Source organism: Periplaneta americana, chromosome 1, assembly GCF_040183065.1.
Source record: "Periplaneta americana isolate PAMFEO1 chromosome 1, P.americana_PAMFEO1_priV1, whole genome shotgun sequence".
Lineage (NCBI taxonomy): Eukaryota > Metazoa > Arthropoda > Insecta > Blattodea > Blattidae > Periplaneta > Periplaneta americana.
Genome location: NC_091117.1, coordinates 11,482,229 through 11,506,854, shown reverse-complemented (window position 1 = coordinate 11,506,854; position 24,626 = coordinate 11,482,229). Strand labels below are relative to the sequence as shown.

At 36.7% G+C, this 24,626-nt stretch overlaps 1 protein-coding gene and 1 pseudogene across 3 annotated transcripts in view; both read left to right on the top strand.

Moving 5' to 3' along the window:
- Oseg4 (intraflagellar transport protein Oseg4) overlaps positions 1–21,547 on the top strand; it is a 64,725-nt gene extending 43,178 nt beyond the window's left edge. For 2 of the 3 annotated variants that reach the window (XM_069835590.1, XM_069835501.1), the window contains exons 15-20: positions 849–1,052; positions 8,710–9,049; positions 11,185–11,397; positions 15,947–16,321; positions 18,122–18,246; positions 20,685–21,544. In XM_069835590.1, coding sequence (XP_069691691.1) covers positions 849–1,052; positions 8,710–9,049; positions 11,185–11,397; positions 15,947–16,321; positions 18,122–18,246; positions 20,685–20,859 — 1,432 coding nt within the window. In that variant the 3' untranslated portion in view covers positions 20,860–21,544. Of the gene's footprint in view, positions 1–848; positions 1,053–8,709; positions 9,050–11,184; positions 11,398–15,946; positions 16,322–18,121; positions 18,247–20,684 lie in introns of all 3 variants that reach the window. The other variant, XM_069835679.1, reaches the window with a different exon arrangement.
- Positions 20,474–20,565, top strand: LOC138709969 (U5 spliceosomal RNA; annotated as a pseudogene).
- Positions 21,548–24,626: the final 3,079 nt, after the last annotated feature.

Sequence of the window (24,626 nt, the reverse complement as noted above, 5' to 3'; positions counted from 1 at the left end):
TAATTGTGTCAGGTGAAGAATACAATGCGTGCAGTTCTGTGTTGTGTAACTTTCTCCATTCTCCTGTAACTTCATCCCTCTTAGCCCCAAATATTTTTCTAAGCACCTTATTCTCAAACACCATTAACCTATGTTCCTCTCTCAAAGTGAGAGTCCAAGTTTGACAACCATACAGAACAAACAGTAATATAACTGTTTTATAAATTCTTTCAGATTTTTTTGACAGCAGACTGGATGATAAAAGTTTCTCAACCGAATAATAACAGGCATTTCCCATATTTATTCTGTGTTTAATTTCCTCCGAGTATCATTTATATTTGTTACTGTTGCTCCCAGGTATTTGAATTTTTCCACCTCTTCAAAAGATAAATTTCCAATTTTTATATTTCCATTTCGTACAATATTCTCGTCACGAGACATAATCATATACCTTGTCTTTTCGGGATTTACTTCCAAACCTATATCTTTACTTGCTTCCAGTAAAATTCCCGTGTTTTCCCTAATCGTTTGTGGATTTTCTCCTAACATATTCACGTTATCCACATAGACAAGAAGCTGATGTAACCATTCAATTCCAAATTCTGTCTGTTATCTGGACAAGCTTGTGACGACACATACCAAACATTCTACGCATATAGCAGATGACTACCTTCCCAAATGCCGACTCTAAAACATTAAAATGAAAGGGGCAGAGTCATACACAGTAGGTACACCGGGCCTGGAGTGCTCCTGGCTAACACAACTCACTTCTAGATCCATTCGATGTCTATTCTTATTAGTTGAATGCTTTAAAATAGTTTTATGTCTTGTCTTATCACATATAAGCGTCCTCTTATTCTTACCCACAGGCGACTTTTAGCAGAAGCAGCGGTTAAGCAACTTGATCTACCAACGGCTGAAGCTGCATTTGTTCGCTGCAGTGACTACCCAGGAATTCAGTTTGTGAAGAGACTTCACAATATTCATAACGACACTCTGAAGAGAGCTGAAGTGGCTGCTTACTTCAAGGACTTCGACGAAGCAGAGAAGCTGTATCTTGAAGTAGACAGAAGGTCAGTATCAATCAATCAATCTTTTTAATGTATGTGTATGTATTTATTCACACTGCAAATGGGTATATACCCGGTGGCAGTGGTAACTAATTACACTCAGTAATTAATAATAAACACAACTAATAAATAATTATAATAATAATAATAATAATAATAATAATAATAATGGTAATAAAATAATAATAACAAGGAGCATCCTAAATTAAATGAAGCATGGTCACTTAAAATAACATTTAAAGTAAATCTAATTTGTATCTTAACCCTAAGTTCGAACCAAGACCCACGAGTGTGACAGGTTCATACCTGCACAAGTACCTTTCGGCACTACACTTATTTCCCTGTCAACTCACTCACTGCTCTGATTCTACCTAATTTCACTAACACTTCTAACCATTTCACTGTTCAAATACTTTGCACAGCCACTTCACTGACACCAACACACTTCACTTACACAATAGACTTCACTGACACTACACACTTCCTCACTGATAGAACACTTCAAATAGTGTCTATAATATACTACCGTCTATTAGTAAAGTCCTTAAGCCTATTTTTAAATACATTTTTGGTTATTGGTAAAGCCTTTAGTAAGTCTGCAGGTAAAGCATTCCAGTCCCTGATAGTACGATTAAGAAAAGAAAACTTTTCAGTGTCCGTCCTCTGTCTTCTTTCCCTCAATTTATATGAGTTGTTGTTCCTTGAAGAGTAATTTGGCGGCTGCAACCTATTTTTTATTTCTCTCCAGGCAGGCTCTCCTCTCCAACTGTTAGCTGACAACATAAAGTCCATTATAGTCCACTGTAGTCTATTCAGTTGTTGTTTTTCACGAGAAATGAGGGTTATTTTGATCGGTGTTCATTATAGATGCCTGTTGCTAGTAGCCAGAGGTGGGGTGTAGTCAATATATACTGCAGGGCTGTGTCTTCTGCAACTGGTACTGATGATTTTAATTTAGGCCTACTTCTTTTGTGTTTATGGATGGACAGTATAGAAGAATGTGTTCCATATCTTCATCATGATTATTACACCACAGACAAGTAGGAATATCAGAAATGTGAAATCGGTGTAGGTACAATTGAGTGACAATGTGACCTGTTCTGGCTCTTGTTAAAAATGTTTGAACATATCTTGGCAAGTTTTTGTACATTTCCAGGTCATTTGGTTTCTTTTGTATAGACTGTAAAATTTTTCCTTTGTCAAAGGAGAGCCAATTGTTGATCCATAGGTTTGTAAAATGAGACTTTACTGAAGCAAAAGCACTGGATAGAGATATCACTTGAAGAGGTCTTGGTTGCAAATGTGTTGCCTGTTTTGCAATATTATCGACTTCCTCGTTTCCAGGTATGCCACAATGACTAGGTATCCATTGAAATGTTATTTCCTTTTGGAGTTCTTTCAGTTTACTTAGTTGTTTCTGAATTGGAATAATTCTATGTGCATATGGGTTTGGTACATATTTAATTATATTAAATATAGCCCCCTTGGAGTCGGTAAGTATGCAAATAGATTTTTCAGAAATTTGAGTAACACACTGAAGAGCAGCATCCATAGCTAGCAATTCAGTGTCAAGACTGGAGGAGGATGAACATGGTATGAAATAACTTTCTTGATATTTTGGAATGTAATATCCTGCTCCTGATGTCCCATTATTAGGGTTTAGAGATCCATCTGTATAAATTTGAAGGTGATCCTTATATATGCTGCAGAGTAGTTCCATGTCATCTAACTTAAGAATGTATGGAGGATCATTTTTGGAATGATTTCCTGGAATTTGTATGCTATATTCTGGAATCACCCATTTCCATGGATGAATTTCGTTCACAACTGGAGTTTTAGCAATGAGTGTGTCTGTGATATAGATTGGTATTTCTTCTTTTTTTATTTTATAGAAATTACACAGGATATCATCTGACAGTTTGAAGAACATCTGAGATCTGGATGAGGCTTGCAATTTTAAATGTATTTTTGAATCCTTTTGTAATATATAGTGCCTGCTTGGTTGAATATTACATTCAATTTCTAGGGCAACAGTTGATGTGGTTTTTGGTACTCCTAGGCTAATCTTAAGGCTGAGTTTTGAAGAACAGATATTTTTTGTAGATGAGTTGCTGATGCTCCTCCTTATATTTCACATCCATAGGTCAATTTTGATCGTATATAAGCATGAAATGAGTACCATTAAGGTAAAATTATCCGGAGGTAAAATAGTCCTCCAATCGGATCTCTGGGCGCGGACTACTTTAATGGTACAGAATCAGCTAGAAATGGATTCGGAATGCCTCAAAATCTGTGCTTCAGTGGCTGACCATGATAATATCTTTGAAAAATATTGGAGTCCAAGAGGTCAGATGACTTTATTGTCAAATGCCTGGCATTAGAAAACAACAACAACATGAGCATTATAAAACAGACGCATTGTCGTGATGTCTGATCCCCATTTCCTACTAGCTATGATCATCAAGAGATTTAATCGTGGTAGACACTGCGAAGCAACATTGGTTAAATGTGTTTTCCATAAAAGTTTTTCATCAAAAATTAATCCTAGGATCTTAGGAGTTGGATTGTACTGAATTTCTTGATTATTCAAATAAATGTGAGGTTTATAGTTTTTTAAGCTATATCTTCTTGTGAAGACAGTATATTCAGTTTTTTATTGTGAGATAGATAAATTCCATTTGGATGCCCAATTGCTGATATTATTTACAGCTGTTTGTATAACTCTTAATGATTCGTTTGGATCTTTGTTCGTAGCCCATATTGTAACATCATCTGCATAACTACTTATTTTTACCTCCTGTGGAAAAACATCAGGTAAGTCATGTAACATTATATTAAATAAATTTGGGCTTAAAACAGAACCTTGAGGTATACCACCTGTAATTTTTTTTTTGATAAAGATAAATGATTATTTACTGAGGTTTGAATTGTTCGTTCATTAAGAAAAGAATGTAGAAATCTTAGCATTCTGCCTTTGATACCAAGTTCCATAGATTGTAATAAAATGGATCTGTGTGGAGTATTATCAAAAGCGGCTTCAAAGTCTATCATTACAGCTAATGTGGTCTTCTTTTCTGTGAAATTTGGGCGACCATGCAATCAGCTGATGCGAACTACAAACTGACGTTAAAACATTGAATGATAATTTTATTGATGCAAGAGTATAAAACAATACAAAAATTGACAAAGAATGAAACACGAAACGTATTAATAGCTGCCATTGTATGCACAACAAAGGGCGCCAAACTATTGAGGATTCAAATGCTCAAATTTTATTATCTGTACATTCCGTGTAACTAAGTCATTAGTATTGTACATGGCATTAATTTGCGAATAAACAATTCACTTTGTGCAAAAAAAAGACAAAGACATAAATTGTTCATCTTTTTAATATCTATCGCGACATTCATAATAAAACTTAAAATTTTAGAGAGATATGAAAACATTGGCAACGAAACTTTCCACATAATTTCAGGTCTGCTTTTTTTGTAAGTTTTCTGACATGTTTCAATTTTTCAGAATTTCGTAAACAGTGCTAAAATTCTTTCAATCATTTATCATCATCAGGGAACGGATTTATATGGACTAAAAATATATGAAATATGTAAATATATATGTAGTTATTTTTACCAAAATATGGAATTAAATATGGATTTTTACCAAAATATGGAATTAAATATGGACTTAAAATTATAAAAAAATGACTATGTACGTTAAATATTGGTACATTTTAATCAAACTAAACAAAAAATATAATGGACGTACCTTATCTTCCAATGTAGTTTCAACAAAACACAATTTTTATTGTCTGTTACCATAACAATAGGTTACAAACATTTCTTTCAAGTGCTGAAAAGTGAATCTTCTTCTATTGTCTCTGAGGATAGATTTATACTGACTAAAAGAGCGTTCGACGTCACAAGAAGTAACTGGTACATAATTCAATTTCACAATGTCTGCTGGGGATAAGTCCAAGTTAATCTTCACTGTTGATTCACCACTCATCACAGCAACAACCTTTTGTAGTTCTTCATATCCAGGGTTTTTTGAAAGTACAGTGTCCACCTTAGCTCTTACTGCATCTGCAACTTTACCTCTACCACGATTCAGTTGTTCCACAGTACTATTTATAATTTCAAAACTTTCAGATAGTGAAAGGTGCCTATTTTGGAGACTTTTGAGCGTTTTTATGATGCATGAAAATGTATGCTGAATGTGAGCTAAGTCATTCTTCACACTTATGTCACAGGTAACTGTTTTCGCAGTATCAATTGAGACTGCATCTTCAGAGTCCAATGCAAGGAGAACATTGTTAATAGAGTCTATATGTTCGGCATAATATTCAACTGCTTCTAGCCATGTACCCCATCTAGTTAAAATTGGCTTTGGTGGCAATGGAATTTCAGGGTACATTTCTTTCAACACGTTAACTCTACTGGGAGCTTTGAGAAATACTTTTTTCACTGATGAAATCAACAAATCTACTTTAGGGAAATTGTCTCTGACCACTTCTGCCACACGATGAAATGCATGCGCCACACAAGTAAAATGAGTCAATTTAGGATATACAACAGATAATGCTTGTCCAGCTTTGACCATATAAGGGGCAGCATCGCTAATAAAGAATAACACATTATCGTACATAATACCCTTTGGCCACAGGATACCCATAGCTTCGTTGAACAGTTTAACTATAGTTTTGTTATTGCACTTTTCTAGAACATCACAATGTAAAAGAATTCGTTCAGAATATTGTTCACTTAACAAACCGATAACTACATTACCAACAAGTCTACCTTCTTTGTCGGGAGTCTCATCAATGGAAACCCAAATTGAACTATCTTTAATTTCATCTCTTATCTTCTGTATTGTCTCATCGTAGATGGGTGGAGCATACGTCTTCCTAAGTGTTGACTCATCCGGGATTGTATGTTGAGTATATTTTTCAAGGAATTCCCTGAAGACCTTATTCTTTAGTTTGTAGAGAGGAATATCAGCAGAGATGAGAGAACGGCACAGGTCGATGTTAAACTCAGATCTTACATTCGATGTTGTTGGTTGTGTTAAAAACAATTGTCTCTGCTTGGAATTTAGTTGTTTGTTGGCCTGATGTTTACTAGTTGTAATGTGTTGTTGCACCAGGAACTTTTGTGTAGATGATACTGCACACTGACACAAATTACAAAATAATATTTTATTGTCAGTTGATAAACCATCTTCTTTAAATTCTGAAATGTAACTTGTTAGTTTTGATTTTAAATTGACTGAATGACGTACTTTTGGCATATTTACCGTCTTTATAGTATGATTTACAAAACTGAACCTATGTGTACTCTGACTGGCATTTAACTGTTGAGCTGCACAACTGAAGTCTGTTAAAAATTTTAAATTAAATTAATACAGTTTTGTAACTTACTTTCCCATTGTTGATAGGACTGCTAATTTTCAAATAACTCTGATGTTAAAGGGATTACTGAACATGTGTTTAAATATCTATTGTTGAAATGTATTTTTAAAAGTTAATGGAATTTTGTTTTGTTTTATTGTTAAACCTAATATAATATGGACTGTTTTATATGAAATATGGAAAATATATGGAAATTAACGAAAATATGTACTAAACTCTAAAATATGGAAAAATATGGAAAATAAAAGTAGGATTTTTCAACCCTACACATTGTGAAACATAAAGATAATGCAAAATATAAATTATATTAGCTTTATAAGTAAATATGTATTTACATATAAATCCTTTCCCTGATCATCATAATACACTGCTCTCTTAAATTGACAGTGCCGATTGGGAATTAAATCAGTGGCTTTCCCAAAACATGCTATGACATGTTAAATATAAAACCATTTTCTTCTCCAAAAGGAAGCAAAACGAGTAAAATTGTATTAAACTTTTTTATTTGAAATATCTCAAAGAATAACAAACAAAATTTGATAACACAATCTCAAGGGAAAAAGTGGAACTCTCTGCATCATAATCCACAGTTAATTCCCGATTTACCACGAAAATCGTCTGTAGCTGCATTTAGATTGGCAACAGGCCATGATTGTTTGGCCAAACATCTGCATAGAATTGGAATATATCAGTCCCCTAACTGCCCATTGTGCAACTCAAACCAAGAAATGGATTCGGAACACCTCAAAATCTGTGCTTCAGTGGCTGACCATGATAATATCTTTGAAAAATATTGGAGTGCAAGAGGTCAAATGACTTTATTGTCAAACGCCTGGCATTAGAAAACAACAACATTTTTTATTTGTTTAACTATGTGTTGTAGGAAAATATTTCACTAGACGTATTGGTTCTATACAAGTACCAAATACAAAGGATTGTCAGTGATGCGCGCTACATGGGAAGCCTATCTGCAGCAACTCAACATCAATACCAAGCTAGAACACCTAAATGACCAGCACATTAATGCTGTACGAAACTATAAGAACCCGTTGCTTGTCGGAATTGCAAGTGAGCAGAGATGAGGCTACAGGATCCGTGAAGCAATTAAGGCAACATCTTCGGTACCGTGAATTTAAAACCTGGTGTGCATACCCTCAGAAAGGAAAAGGAGTTGTATTGTTTGAAGAAGTACCTGCAGCCAACTCGTGGATCATCAAGCATGACGGATTATCAAGTTCTGAATGGAGAGAAATGCTAAAAATGACTGCGATGGTGGCACCAGTATGTTCTCTCCCTGATCGCTCTACAGGCACAACCCACTGTAGGCACTGCAGTGAGTATGAAACTTTACCACATGTGCTTGGGAGTTGCCCACAGGGAGAAGTACTCAGAATAAAACGTCACAACACCATACGTTCTATGATCGCTGATGCACTTCGATCCAAAAATCTAGACGTTCACGAGGAAGTTCATTGTATTGCTGATGGTGGGAGCAATCGTAGGATCGATATCATAGCTATAAATAGGAATAAACAGACAGCCGAAATAATTGATCCTACCATCAGATTTGAAATCTCAGCCACTCAACCATCTGAAGTGAACGAAGAGAAAAAGAAAATCTACGAGCCCACGATTCAGTACCTATCAGCGAAATACAACATTGAAAAAGTCTCTTCTTCGGAGCGAGAGGCACCATCCTGTGTAAAGTGGAGGGAAAAATACAAGCTGACGAGAGATCTTCAAGATGCCATCGTCACCACCATAATAAAATTTTCTGTAGCGATATTTCGTCAGCATCTTTATGGTGTACATTCAATTTAAATTACACTTGGTTCTATTTTTTTTTTTCTTATGTCTTATTCACTTTTGTCTGAAACCCGTTTATATAATTTTTCATTTTAAATTTTATTGTGAGCTATCCTGTGTCACAGGGCAAACCCAAAATATTGGGTCAGACTACTAAATTAATTAAAATACAAAGAATCTCCTGTTAAAATTTATGCACTCAAACCCCTAACACCGTGTATTGTTAAAAATTTAAAGCATTTTAGTGTAAAAGTTAAATTCAACAAAATTAATAGGAAACAGTTTATTCTCAGTCCAACCATTAATTCCCGGAGCTAGTTTAGAGAGTTTCAATCTATTGATCAAAACTTATGTTTTTTTTTCCTGACACTTCCGTAAAAGGAAAAGATTTGGCAAATTCCATTTGCTCCATAATTATGAAGACTGTTGATGTCCGTCTGATCGCAGGGACTTGGCCATTTCCTTGAGAGAGAAGCTGGGCGACTGGTTCCGAGTGGTGCAGCTGTTGAAGATGGGCTCTGGCGGCACTGACGTTCAGATGGAAATTGCTTGGAACTCAATTGGGGACTATTTTGCTCACCGCCAGAACTGGGAGGGAGCTAAGGAGTACTACGAGAAGGGACGCAACCAGGAACAGCTCGTTGAGTGCTACTACATGCTGGAAGACTATGACGCCCTTGAAAACATTGTTGCTAACTTGCCCGACAATCACAATCTCCTCTCGTCCATTGGCGAGAAATTTGCATCTGTGGGAATGTGTGCCCAAGCTGTTACGGCATATATGAAGGTAAGTCCTATGCTTGGATTCAGATTTCAGACCTAGATGACACTTTGAGTAATGGGAAAGCCTATATTTACGTCAGTCTATTGTACGTCCCTGGATATGAAACGGTGTTAACTCAGGTCTGCTTTTCTGTAAGTTTTCTGACATGTTTCAATTTTTCAGAATTTCGTAAACAATACTAGGACTAGACAAACTCTTGTCACTCAAGTATCTATGTCTGCAGTAAAGGGATCTATAAAAATCCTAAGAAACCATCTCTACACTTAAATAGATTGATCTCTTTCCTATGGCGATCTGCTCACTTAAGTTGGGTCTTGCAACTAGTGTTAAATAGACGACTGTGATCACTTGATAGCAAATACAGTGAAAGCTCTCAGTTACGGATATCGAAGGGATGTAACAATCTGTCCGCTTCTGGGAGGTGTCCTTTATTGGGACGGAGGCTCCCCAATCTAATGGTAAATTTATAATATGCATTATGTATCCCTTCATTCTTTAAATGAAATGTATTACTGTAGTTTAATTCTAAAAACAGTAGCCTATACTGCAATAAATTCTTTGCAACTTTGAACTACAGTAGATAAGACCGAAAAAGGAAAATACAGTACTGTGCCATGCAGTTTTATTCTAAGTCTACAGTTATGCAGTACTGTAATTGACAGTTTTCAACTTAACCTTTACATTCAGGTGCCATGTCTCTCGAAAGAGAACAACTGATTGAAGTGAAGAGAATAATCCTACTAACCCTATCATGGGTGCAATACAATTTCACGATCGCGGAAGCCTTGAACCTATCAGACAGGTTAAATTTTATGACTTTGTTTATCCACCCTCTTTCAGCTAACAAGGGGTTAGTGGTATCCTACGAGACCCTTATTGTCTTCTTTCATGTTAAGGAATTTCTGTACAGTTCTCGAAACTAAATTTTCCACATTAGGTCTTGAAAACCAAGTTCTGTCCGCAGTCAGGAGGTAAAGCAAGCTTTAGGACTGTGAAACAGCTGTCCGTGTCCGTGTCTGAGAGTGTCCGTAAACAAGAGTTAAATTTGTCATTATTTCTATATTATTTCAGTTGGGACATAAAAATCCGTCCGCATATGAGGAGTGTCCGTATCTTGGGGGTGTCCATAAGGAGAGGTTTCACTGTAGATACTAGGAAATGTTATGTTCCTACTGGAATTAATGATGTTTTGTTTAGTCGTTTTCAATTATTTATAATTGTGTTATTTCTTTTTCTTTTCCTTCTCCATTGTTTTCTTTTTTTTCATTATAATTGTTTACCTACCATTTACTGAAAAAAAGAAAAACAACAATTTTATGGTAAGCTTTGTCTTCTAGGAAGCCTTCACTTGGAGGAAGCTGAATAAAATTTATTCAAAACAATACACTGCTCTCTTAAATTAACAGTGCACATGGGGCATTAAATCAATGGCTTTTCTGAAACGTACTATGAAATGTTTAATATAAAACCATTTTCTTCTCCAAAAGGAAGCAAAACTAGCAAATTTGTATTAAACTTTTTTGTTTGAAATATCTCAAAGAATAACCCCCTAAAATTAATGACTTTATTTATGGTTCACCCTGCATATATAATTTAAAAATAATACCGCGAAATTAGTAGTAACACCTAAATCTTGAAATTTTGTAACTGATTTTCCTTAAAAATAAAACCACTTTCATGGGACCCTAATTACGTATATTGGATTAGTATGGAAAACAATAAGAAAGGAGATTGCATTGATGTTGAATTAATGTAATGCAGAGTTTTTTAGTGTGCAGTCATACACAATTTGTGCAATAATAAAAGTTGAAAGACAACAACAGATACCAAGTGAAAGCAGTAGCCTTGTAGTCATGGAAATTTGCATTGTACTGTATAAGTTACACACAGTTACAATAAACAGAAAAATACAAGTAATGTGAACAATTGTAGCATAATTATGCAAAATTTATGTAAGAAATTAACTCGTAACAGCCAACAGTATCTTAGAATTTTGATGCTGATTTGTGCAGTAATAAAAATTGCTTTAAAAAATTCTGATGTAATGTAAATCCTTCCAATAAAATTACTGGCTACTGTTCATTCCATAGATTAACTTCAGCGTAGCACATATAATTAATATATTGTGGTGTTGGAAGTGTGGGCAGGTGAAATCTGCCGTGGATACCTGCGTGAGTCTGAACCAGTGGGACCAAGCAGTGGAGCTGGCAAAGATGTACAAGCTTCCTGAAATCGGCAATCTGTTGGCCAAGTACGCAACCCATTTGCTAGCAAAGGACAAGACACTTGAAGCAGTGGAACTGTACCGGAAAGCTAATCACTTCTTAGAGGCAGCTCGTCTCCTATACCAGGTGTGTAAACATGACAGTCCACGCACATATCTGCAGTTTTGAATTAGAAGAGCGTAGCGTAGGATAGGATGGGAGAAGATAGGACAGTGTAGGTAGCATTGGCTAGATGAAAGCAGAAGAGAATACAGGATGTTTCAAAAGTGATCGTCAATAATTTACAGATGAAAAGCATGAACTGAAAGAAGCAAAACAGCTCCAATAAACATTGGTCTGCAAATTAACTGTCCATGTGATATTCTTTTAGGCAGAGGAGGGCATGTACTGTGGCCTTCTAGCTTACCGGATTTAAATCCGATTAGATTTCTGTGTTTGGGGCTATGTAAAAAGCCTGGTTTACACTTCTGAGATCAACACACTCCAGGAATTGCGGTTTCGGATTTTATGTGCCTTTCGGCAAATAAGGAATGATTCAGAATTGTCCGAGAGGATTCGTAGTTCAGTACAGAGAAGAGCATAACGTTGCGTTCAGATGCATGGACAGCATTTTGAACCTACTCTAGGTAGAATTCAGTTACGTCTTCAGTCAGTGAGGAATCTCAACAGAAAATGTGCATTATCTCGACAACGATTAATTTGCGGACCTGTGTGTATTGGAGCTTTTAAAAAGTCACTGACATGTGGAAAAATACTGTTGCTGTTGTTTTCTAATGCCAGGCATTTGACAGTAAAGTCATTTGACCTCTGGCACTCCAATATTTTTCAAAGATATTATCATGGCCAGCCACTGAAGCACAGATTTTGAGGTGTTCCGAATCCATTTCTTGGTTTGAGTTGCACAATGGGCAGTTAGGGGACTGATATATTCCAATTCTGTGCAGGTGTTTGGCCAAACAATCATGGCCTGTTGCCAATCTAAATGCAGTTACAGACGATTTTCGTGGTAAATCGGGAATTAACTGAGGATTTTGATGCAGGGAGTTCCACTTTTTCCCTTGAGATTGTGTTATCAAATTTTGTTTGTTGAAGTGAAAGTATGTAGATTTAATCAATGAGGAAAAATACTAAAAAATTCTGTAGGTTACAGTTAGGGCACAAATGCAGGTATATTGTACTAGACTTTGGGTCTTTGCACATACATCTGATATCATAATCATGTATGAAGTATAATTTAGTATACAGGAGGATATAACTGATTTGATTCATTTATGTATTTCAACTAATTATACATATAGGGCTTAAACTTTTAATTTTGTTAAGTTTCTGCTAGATTATGAAATTTCCTTTGAATTATTGATGAAGTCTGGAAAAATAATGTTGTATTACAACCTGATCTATACAGCAAAAATGCATGATATAGTGTTTAAATCCTATCAATAATAAATCAAATTCTAAAGAGGATAAAATATTAAGATACTGTAAGTACCTAATACATACCGTAGTATTATCGTTTTTATTTCAGTACAACCAATAGAAGGCACCAGACGGCGTTAATGATGACGTTGAACATAGTTTGGACAGAGTTTTGAAAAAATGAATAAGGCATTTTAAAAATAATTTTATAGAAATGAGTAATAAATTTTATTTTTCCAATCTTTTTAACATTCCGGGACAAATATAACTCAATCCAGGACACAGGAGACACCATTAAAATCCATAACAATCCTGGGAAATCCAGGACATCTGGCAACCCTGATCATATCATTATTACGATTTTTTAATTAATTGATTAACTAGCGGACTTACTCGTGTTAATTATGTAAGTTTGTGTGGCTTACAGCTGTTTCGGTGCTTCACATACCATCCTCAGAGCCTACTAGATCTCGGCGTCATCTCGAACTTCTCTGCCTGTTATGTGGGTGCGTTTGATTGTTGAAAGGTGTTGAAAAGACACAATACAGAGGACACAATACATCTACATACGCCGATCACATAACCAATGCTAACCATACATACAATAACATAAATGCGGACATGGAAATCCTACACATACAACCCAAGAACCAAAAACTCAACACACTAGAACAATACGAAATATACAAACACACTAAAACACATCCCGATCAAATTCTCAACACACAGATCAATTTCAGTACACACACACTATTTGACTCCATTTTTCAACACCTTTCAACAATCAAACGCACCCACATAACAGACAGAGAAGTTCGAGGTGACACCACAGTCTACTATGTACAGTCGCGAAGCTCAATATGTAGTAAAAATGCAAACATGGGTAGTTGCCCACCACTAGGATCGCTACTATCGCCTCATCATCGCAGATCTCTCTCCTAGCAGACGTCAAAATATGTTACACTTTCGTTGTCGTGTTCTTTGGAAAAATTAACACCTTCCTTCCATTATTGAAATATTAAATGCATAAAGTTAATTTATTATTTTAATGAAGTATATTAAATTCCACCATAAACTCGAAGATACCTGCAAGAAATAAGTAATATAATTTTTGTTTGTGCAAAACGAACTGAAATTTACTATAATAGCTTCACTCATTCAAGATTATAGCGATAATTAACTATGAAACCAATAAATATTAATTTGCATTTCTCTTTACAACAGTAATAATGGAAATATGAATTAATGGAGTAACTTACGTGTATCGGTACTTGTAGTGTAGGCTTACGTAGTTAACAAAGTGGGATGAGGTTAAGCAATAATAATCACACCAGAATTGGAAATAAAACGTGATCCATAAATTTTATTGTAACAGACTTTTTCTACGTCTCTAGTAAAGCAACAAATAAAAATTACAACAAAATTAACAGCTATAATTAAAAACATATCCTTTGAAAAAAATAGGCCTAAGCAATAATAATCCCACCAGAATTGAAAATAAAACGTGATCAATAAATGTCATTAAAACAAACTTAATTTTTCTACGTCTTTAGTAAAATAACACATAAAAATAATAACAAAATTAATAGCTACAATTAAAAATATATCCTCTGAAAAAAAAAGTAGACCTAACCTTTATTTCTCTGGAAATTTAGCAGCCTAAGTGACAGAACTTTAACCGATGTCTAGTGTCCTTTCGGTTAGACTGAAACATTTCATTGTGAAATTTAATGTATTCTAACAGTCACAAAGAACTTCAAAATTAAGAGTTTTGTTTCTGCACAGCATTCTTGTGGAAACCCAGGAACCTTTCTGAATCTTTCGGAAATCGGACAAAGGATAACTCTGGCCTCTTTCTCTTACTGTTGCTACAATTTATAGCACTACAAACGTTTCCTCCTTGTCCCATATTATTATTCCAATTATATTTTAGCCATTAACATTTTCATTACAACCAATAACGAACATTTCACAAGCATCTATGTGAAATACGCAACGAGCTAGCACTCGATAGAAATACGACACAGTCCAAAGTCGACCGTGGACAGTTCGACCGTGGACAGTCTATTGTTTCTAGTTGCTAACCGCTTGGAGCGCTTTATCACGAGATTTGCAAAAAAACACCTCAAGCTTCGCGACTGTATACAGGGTGTTTAAAAAATACGGGGCATAATTTTAGGTATGTATTTCCCACATGTAGACAATCAAAATAGTTCATTACAACATGTGTCCGGAAATGCTTCATTTCCGAGTTATGGCCTTCACAACATTGAAATTCACCGGAACGTTTTTCTTTCCGCAGGTCGTTGCCGTCAAAGGAGACATTAAGAGGGCTTCATTTGTAAATAATACTAAGGCAGGAAAGTTTGGATTTACACCACACTGCTGCAAGAACCACTGACAGAACCTAACTCGTGCAGGGTAATCTGCTAGTGACAGGGCCTGTACACGTTGCAAATGATAAGGATACAATTGATATTCTTTCAACAGTCTCCAGACAGTCGTATGAGGAACATTGACTTGCAATGCTACCCTTCGTGTGCTGATAGAAGGAGTCATGTTCACAGCCTCCAGAATCTCCTCCTGTACTTCTGGAGTTGTAGATCTTGGTCGTCCCCTTCCCAAACCAGGAGAGTTAAATTTTCCATACTCGCACAGACGGTAATGGAGACGTACAAATATCTTCCGATCTGGACATTGTCGCTGTGGGTACCTCTCCTGGTACAAACGACGAGCCAGCGCAGCATTGCCGTCCGCCTTACTGTACATGAAGTGTATCTCTGCCAGCTCTTGATTTGAATACATGTCGCACAGTCTAACGCCTACACAACACTGAATGTAACCTTCGCCTCGGAATGAACTGTCAGAGTGCCCTCTTAATGTCTCCTTTGACGGCAACGACCTGCGGAAAGAAAAACATTCCGGTGAATTTCAGTGTTGTGAAGGCCATAACTCGGAAATGAAGCATTTCCGGACACATGTTGTAATGAACTATTTTGATTGTCTATATGTGGGAAATACATACCTGAAATTATGCCCCGTATTTTTTAAACACCCTGTATAGTAGACTGTGGTGACACCGAGATCTAGTAGGCTCTGAGGATGGTGCGTGAAGCACCGAAACAGCTGTAAGCCGCACAAACTTACATAATTAACACGAGTAAGTCCGCTAGTTAATCAATTATATTCAAGTGTTAAAAGTAGTGTACGCAAGATTCAAAATGGATTTTTTAATGTTATTGTTCGTGATCTCTTGCAGCTCTCAGAAACTGAAGCCAAAAAGAAGTCGCACCCTCTCAGAGTGAAGAAGCTGTATGTGTTGGCAGCACTGCTGGTGGAGGAGCACCTGTCAGGAGGGAAGAACCGAGCCCTGATGATGGGGCTGGACGTGGACACCAAGATCATTGACAACGCCTGGAAGGGAGCCGAGGCCTACCACTTCTTCATGTTGGCTCAGCGACAGCTGTACGAGGGTCACGTGGATGCCGCCATGAAGACGTCACTCCATCTGCGAGAGTACGAGGATATCCTGGAGACGGAGGACATCTACTGCATCTTGGCCCTGGCCAGCTGCGCCAACAGGGCGTTCGGAACCTGCTCGAAGGCATTCATCAGACTGGAATCATTAGACAAAGTAAGAGCATGTTTCCTTTTTTTTAGATGTGATTACATTTTTCTGTTACAACTCCAATAGATTCTATGAGATTCCTCACTAATATTAACAGCATCAAAATGACAATAGAAGAAAAAGCACTGATTCAATATGAAAAACTTATCAGATTACCAGGAAACAATTGGCATTCATACAGTCCTCTCTGTAGATTGAAAACTCAAAAAAGTTTCATATCCATTGTTCAAGAATTAAAACACAAAATCAATGTCCCGAATTTAAAAGAAAACTTACAAATTAAACCAAACCCTTTAACTCTACTAAATATGTTGTTGTTGTTTTCTAATGCCAGGCGTTTGACAATAAAGTCATTTGACCTCTTGCACTCCAATATTTTTCAAAGATATTATCATGACCAGCCACTGAAGCACAAATTTTGAGGTGTTCCGAATCCATTTCTTGGTTTGAGTTGCACAATGGGCAGTTAGGGGACTGATATATTCCAATTCTATGCAGGTGTTTGGCCAAACAATCATGGCCTGTTGCCAATCTAATTGCAGCTACAGACGATTTGCGTGGTAAATCGGGAATTAACTGTGGATTTTGATGCAGAGAGTTCCATTTTTTCCCTTGAGATTGTGTTATTAAATTTTGTTTGTTGAAGTCTAAGTATGTAGATTTAATAAATCTTTTCACAGAGTAATACGTAGATTTAGTAACAGGTCTGTAAGTAGCAGTGCTGCCCTTCTTTTCTAAAGCATCCACATTCTCGTTTCCCAGGATTCCACAATGGGATGGTATCCATTGCAATACTATTCTTTTATTGAGTGATATTAATTGAGAGAGCATTTTAGTTATTACTCTATTAAATATAGAACATAATCTAAATTTAACAGAAGTAATACTGAAATCAGAAGTAAACACTGACATAATGAAACAATTGTCTTTAGAGACAATTAATATTAGGTACTCTCCACAAAACTGGCTTCATTTATACACTGACGGATCCTTGATCTCCAGAGAACAAGGTGCCGGTGCAGGTCTTACGTGCTGTCTCTTCTCATTTTATAGATCTCTTGGGTATGGAACAACAAGTTTTGATGGAGAAATCATTGCAATAAGTGAATGTCTCAGGAATCTTCTATGCCACATCAGTAAATTTAAAAATGCAGTTATATTGTCAGACTCCAAAGCAGCTATTCTATCAATAGTCTCTAAACACACACTTTCATCTCAAACAGCAGAAATAACTAAAATGCTCTCTCAATTAATATCACTCAATAAAAGAATTGTATTCCAATGGATACCATCCCATTGTGGAATCCTGGGAAACGAGAATGCGGATGCACTAACAAAGAAGGGCAGCACTGCTACTTACAGACCTGTTACTAAATCTACGTATTACTCTGTGAAAAGATTTATTAAATCTACATACTTAGACTTTAACAAACAAAATTTGATAACACAATGTCAAGGGAAAAAATGGAACTCTCTGCATCATAATCCACAGTTAATTCCCGATTTACCACGAAAATCGTCTGTAGCTGCATTTAGATTGGCAACAGGCCATGATTGTTTGGCCAAACACCTGCATAGAATTGGAATATATCAGTCCCCTAACTGCCCATTGTGCAACTCAAACCAAGAAATGGATTCGGAACACCTCAAAATCTGTGCTTCAGTGACTGGCCATGATAATATCTTTGAAAAATATTTGAGTGCAAGAGGTCAAATGACTTTATTGTCAAACGCCTGGCATTAGAAAACAACAGCAACAACATTTTTCTGTTTATTCACCTGTGTCTTGATAATTTTACCTTACAGATTCCTGAAAACAAGAGGCGAGAGTATGAGACGCTGGCAATGGACATCTTCACCAAATACACACCCAAAGACGCACGCGGCAATCGCTCTGAATGCACAAACTGCGAGACTATGATCCCTGACTGGTAAGTTTTTCACAGTCTAAATGAGGCTATGCTTAATAATACCTGTTATACATAGTATGATAGAATGGATGATTTTTTTTTTTTGCAGTTTCCATATCATCTTCATTTTTCATCCAGTTTTGTGTACTCGTTGATTTTTGTTGCGCATATAGCATTCAAGTTTGTGTTTAACGAAATTTCTGCGTCTAGTATCAAAACAGGGGCTTGCTGTAGCATTGTGCTTAAGGTGTTAGGCTGCAAACTGGAAAGTGACGGGTTTGATTCCTGTTGGTCACGAATTTTCTTCATTGATTTAATTCCCTGGAGCTACACTATGGTTCTAGCATCTATTCAGCCTCTAGTAGAAATGAGTACCAGAGGTATTTCCTTGGGAGTAAAGACAGCAAGGACTGACATCCCTACTGCTACTAATGTCGGTTGTCTGAATAGGTTGGAACCTAAACCTCTTACCACCCTGTGGATGTCCATGTCCTGTAACTTAACTTTACGTTAATATCTCAATATGCTGACTAGACTTATGTATTTACCATTATTTTTTATTTTAATTATTCCACAATACAGTAGTTATCCGTCATCCAAAGAAATTTTGCTTCTCCAGAAATTTCTGTCCTCAGCATCTTCTTCAGTAAGATCCCTTCTAGTCATACTCCTTCTGATGCCATCCATCCACCCATTCTTCTCTTTCCTCCTCAGTTCACTTCAGCATCATCTTCAATATTCTTCCACTTTTCATCCTCTTCATGTGTCCAAACCATTTTAATCTTCTTTCTTCAGTTACTTCAATAACATTCTTTTCATGTGTCCTTCCCCAGCATCCCCTCCCGGACATCCGAATGGGGGGATAGTTTATGTCCGGAATCTATTACCATGGAAAGACTCGCCACTATATCTTAATGTCGTGTATCAGATGATAGACGACATTAAGATATATGGATCATATGTGGATTTTATTAAACATATTGTGTTGATGGCTATGTATATATTTTAATATGCATTGGTTTCGTTACACCAAATCGTGAGGCAGATTATTAGCAGAGATGTTACGCTTAGAAATTAATACCAGACTACTGTATATCTTCAAATAGAATCCTGAACAATAAAGTGTGGAAAGAAACAATGCTCAAGTTTTACAACCCATGCGTTCTGTGTGGAAGTGAAACATGGATCCTGAAAAAGAAAGATAAATCCAGACTGTAAGCAAACGAAATTAAATTTCTCAGATATATTCCAGGATATACTAAATTAAACCACAAGAGAAATGAAGACATTCGTTCAGAACTAGGAATTTTCGACATCAACGAAAAAGTGAGTGAGTTTGAGACCAGATAGAAATCACTTACTTACTTACTGGCTTTTAAGGAACCCGGAGGTTCATTGCCGCCCTCACATAAGCCCGCCATTGGTCCGTATCCTGAGCAAGATTAATCCATTCTCTATCATCATATCCCACCTCCCTCAAATCCATTTTAATATTATCTTCCCATCTACGTCTCGGCCTCCCTAAAGGTCTTTTTCCCTTCGCCTTCCCAACTAACACTATATGCATTTCTGGATTCGCCCATACGTGCTACATGCCCTGTCCATCTCAAACGTCTGGATTTAATGTTCCTAATTATGTCAGGTGAAGAATACAATGCGTGCAGTTATGTGTTGTGTAACTTTCTCCATTCTCCTGTAACTTCATCCCTCTTAGGCCCAAATATTTTCCTAAGCACCTTATTCTCAAACACCTTAACCTATGTTCCTCTCTCAAAGTGAGAGTCCAAGTTTAACAACCATAAAGAACAACCGGTAATATAACTGTTTTATAAATTCTAAATTTCAGATTTTTTGACAGCAGACTGGATGATAAAAGCTTTTCAACCGAATAATAACAGGCATTTCCCATATTTATTCTGTGTTTAATTTCCTCCCGAGTATCATTTATATTTGTTACTATTGCTCCAAGATATTTGAACTTCTCCACCTCTTCAAAAGATATATTTCCATTTCGTACAATATTCTGGTCACGAGACATAATCATATACTTTGTCTTTTCGGGATAAATCCAGGCTATAAGCAAAAGAAATTGAATTTTTCAAGTATATTCCAGGATATACTAAATTAGACCACAAGAGAAATGACATTCGTTCAGAACTAGGAATTTTCGACAGCAACGAAAAAGTTAGTGATGGAAATCACAATCTAAAAAAATGAGTAGCTCCAGACTTCCACACCAGTTTTATAACTACTCTGGTTTCCCTTCAAATCGCATAAATCTTTCGTCTTTTACTAAAGATTTCCGTGGAGGGGAACAACTGATGAGTCTTTAACCAATCAAATGGCAAGAGAGACATCAGATGACACCCAAAGGAAGGAAGGATCCAATATAGTTGCTACAGGCAAAAATACTAATGCATGAAGGATGATGATGATGACTATTGTCATATTGTTCGCAGGTGTAGTGTGTGCCCCAGCTGTGGGAATCGCTTCGCAATCTGTGTGGCCACTGGGCGCCCGTTGATGGACATGTCCTTGGCCTGGACATGTGCTGTATGCAAGCACAGTGCTGCGGATCAGGACATCACTGTACGACAGAGCTGCCCTCTGTGTCACTCCCCTGTCCACCTGTAGGGGAGACCTCTCACAATTTTAATTTATTCTGAACTGTGACAAACTGAGTTTCTGGTCGATGCATATGAGTGAGTTGTATTTCTGTCGACCAGTGTTGTGAATAGTTTCTGTGATGTTAAGCCGTCCAGTACAATGTAAGAGAAACTTTTATTTATCTCGTTTTGTAATTGTACTCAGCTGAATTATGTCAGGTCAATCAGAGAGTATTAGTATTGTCTTCTATTTTTATTTAATTTACATAAGCAATAAAAATCCCTGTATAAAAATACAAGAATAATGATCAAAACTAACAAAACTTAAGCAGATTACAAGAACTTATATATATAAATAGTTGATTCAGAGTGATAGGCACTTCTTCTATATAATTTGACTTGTTACAGTATATATAAGTAGATTATTGGAATTGTGGGTATCAATTTGAATTTAAGAGAAGTACAAATCAACAATAAAAGGCCTACCAATATTAAAACTATATTATTTGTGGACAAGTTCATACTTTCAGAAAGGGAACTGAGTTTACAAAAGGCAGCCAGAAAATGAAACTGCATATTGAAGGAATATGATAGAAAGATTTCTATAAGTAAAACCGAAAAAGTAGCTATGGAAGGAAGATATGCTCAAAGGGTAAAAATAGAGATTGTATTGTATTTATTTACATTCCATGGTATTCATACATCATTTCACAGTTATAATATGGAACTTACTGGCTTTTAAGGAACCCGGAGGTTCATTGCCACCCTCACATAAGCCCGCCATTGGTCCCTATCCTGAGCAAGATTAATCCAGTCTCTATCATCATATCCCACCTCCCTCAAATCCATTTTAATATTATCTTCCCACCTACGTCTCGGTTTCCCCAAAGGTCTTTTTCCCTCCGGCCTCCCAACTAACACTCTATATGCATTTCTAGAATCGCCCATACGTGCTACATGTCCTGCCCATCTCAAACGTCTGGATTTTATGTTCCTAATTATGTCAGGTGAAGTATACAATGCATGCAGCTCTGCGTTGTGTAACTTTCTCCATTCTCCTGTAACTTCATCCCTCTTAGCCCCAAATATTTTCCTAAGAACCTTATTCTCAAACACCCTTAATCTCTGTTCCTCTCTCAAAGTGAGAGTCCAAGTTTCACAACCATACAGAACAACCGGTAATATAACTGTTTTATAAATTCTAACTTTCAGATTTTTTGACAGCAGACTGGATGATAAAAGCTTCTCAACCGAATAATAACAGGCATGTCCCATATTTATTCTGCGTTTAATTTCCTCCCGAGTAGAATATGGAACATGTCAAAAAAATAATACTACTACAAAGTCTTAATTGTAGTCGCAGTCTAGTTGAAATATATAGGACGGGCCATAAGTCACCATACTCTTAGAATGTATAAAACGTAATGTACTGTAGAATTATTAATTACTAAATTTGGTGACAAAAGGGTGTGGTAACACTGAAAAACAGTTGATAACAATGACCAAAACATTTGGTAGCAGTGACAATAACTGTTGAATGATGATAGTGGAATTGTGAGCAAGATGGCAGATATGGTACGAATAATTATTCGCTTGAAGAGCAGTTGGTTACGAGTGTTTGGATCCATGAAAGGCAGCATAAACGACGAAATGAAAGTTGCTGTTACAGCTTTCTTTGCAGAAATAACACCATAGCAGTTACGTAAAATGTCACAAAGAACCTGGAGACATATCCAATTCTGCATAGACGATGACGACAGTAACATGCACTCCATCTTGGTTGTGTAGTTCACACTTCAAATACATTTTTATATTATCCCCTCACCTACGTCTCGGCCTCCCCAAAGGTCTTTTTTCCCCTCCGATTTCCCAAATAACACTCTATATGCATTTCTGGATTTGTCCATACGTGCTACACGCCCTGCCCATCTGAAACATATGGATGGCTTATGTTGTGGTTTCGTAACAAGCTTTTTTTTACGGTGATGGGTTGTTAGCTCTTTGCCCAACCCTCAAGCTGAAGGACCACCCTTATTGGCTGTCCACGACTGCTTATTCAATATATTCGCAGCTACTCTCCATATCTGGAGGCCATCTCCTCTATCCGCAACGTGATCCTGATGGCTGAAATTTAAACCACCTGAATTTTCAGTCTTGATTATTACAGTAAAGAAGTCATGTATGCTGTGCTTTTATTGGTGTAGTGTTAGTTCTGCTTAGTAAATACAAAAATCTTTTTACTTAAATAGTTATAGGCTATAACATATATTTCAGTGTACAATGGCAAAACAAGAGACACTGTTTACTTTTCTTAAAAAGACGTACAGTAAAACCTCTATTATCCGCGGTAATGAAGTGGACTGAACGGTTAATCGAAAAAAATCGGATAATCCGTACCATAAAAGATTTTCGTAAATTTAGTGAATAATATTTACACTTTCGTCCATAGTCTTCTATTCGACACGCTATGTAGTGGCTGAGAAGTTCACTAATTTAAGTCTGGTTGTCAATGATGGGTTTTTAAGGGCCAAGGAATCTCCTTGTAATGATTGTCTGTGAAAATATATTAATAGTGGAAGTCTCGTGCTGTAGATTTACATACTTCATACATTTCAACCTCATATTCTGATGTGAGGTGAGCCACAGTTCCTCTTTCCCCAGACCACTCAATTATTTACACTTTTTTATACTTGTCACAAGAGTTCTTTTGACACCCGTAGAAAACATTTTATATAGAAGTAGTTATACTGGGTGTTCAGTTCAAAGTGTGTCATGGCTCGCTGTATGCCGTCATGTGGCTAGCCGATGAGCCTAGAGAATTCAATCTTCCTACACTTCTGCAGAGTTGTATAACCTATGAGGCAGAGAAGTTGCCTAGCGAATATGGCATTCATTCTGAAGAGTACATACCGATACGTACGGTAATGCCGGTAGTGGCAGGAATGTGAACTGTTTGGAAATACGTACTGTCGGGATATGGGGGAGAGGGTTAAGACGATTACTTACGTATTTGTTGACATTAACTTCGACGGTCAACATGGACACGGAGCATTTGATTTGTGTTGTGGAATGTTACCGTACGCAACCGATGATACCCTGCGTACGACTTGCCGGCGCAAAACACAGTTCGAAAGAGGTTATGGTAGCACACAGACCGTACAGACCGCCATCTGTTGCTACGACGTTCAAGTTATACCGTACACGTTCTCAAGTTCAGATTGAAGAACGCCTTAAATAATAGGCAACTTCTCTAACATATAAGCTGAAACTCGCTTCAAATCGGTGACCCAACAACAGTGACGTCATGACACACCTTTGAAATGAACACCCAGTATAGTACCGGTACGACAGTTCGAAACTAGACCATACTGTGTAACGAAAAAGGCTTGTAATAACACTATCTAGAAAAGATAACGTGCTAATACAATGTACAGTACCTAATGTATTTCTGCATAAAAAAAAAAGCGTGAAAAAGACGGACAATCCACCAATCGGTTAATAGGGTGACGGATAATCGGGGTTCTACTGTATTTAGAAGTCAATAGAAAGTGCATCCATTGCATTCAAAGAAGAAAATTCTCAACTGGCTTTAAGTGAAACTGAATTCTGCGAACTGGTAATTCCATCTTCATCTGGTGCTGTTAGTGGTGAGTCAGTGAATAAAATGGTTGGACCCGAAATCAAATATAAATCGTACTTGGGGGTGTTACACTTTGTAACACTGCGTGAAATGCATTTAAAATATGACTTCGAAGCTCTTCATAAAACAGATGGTGTATTCATATGTGCCCTTTC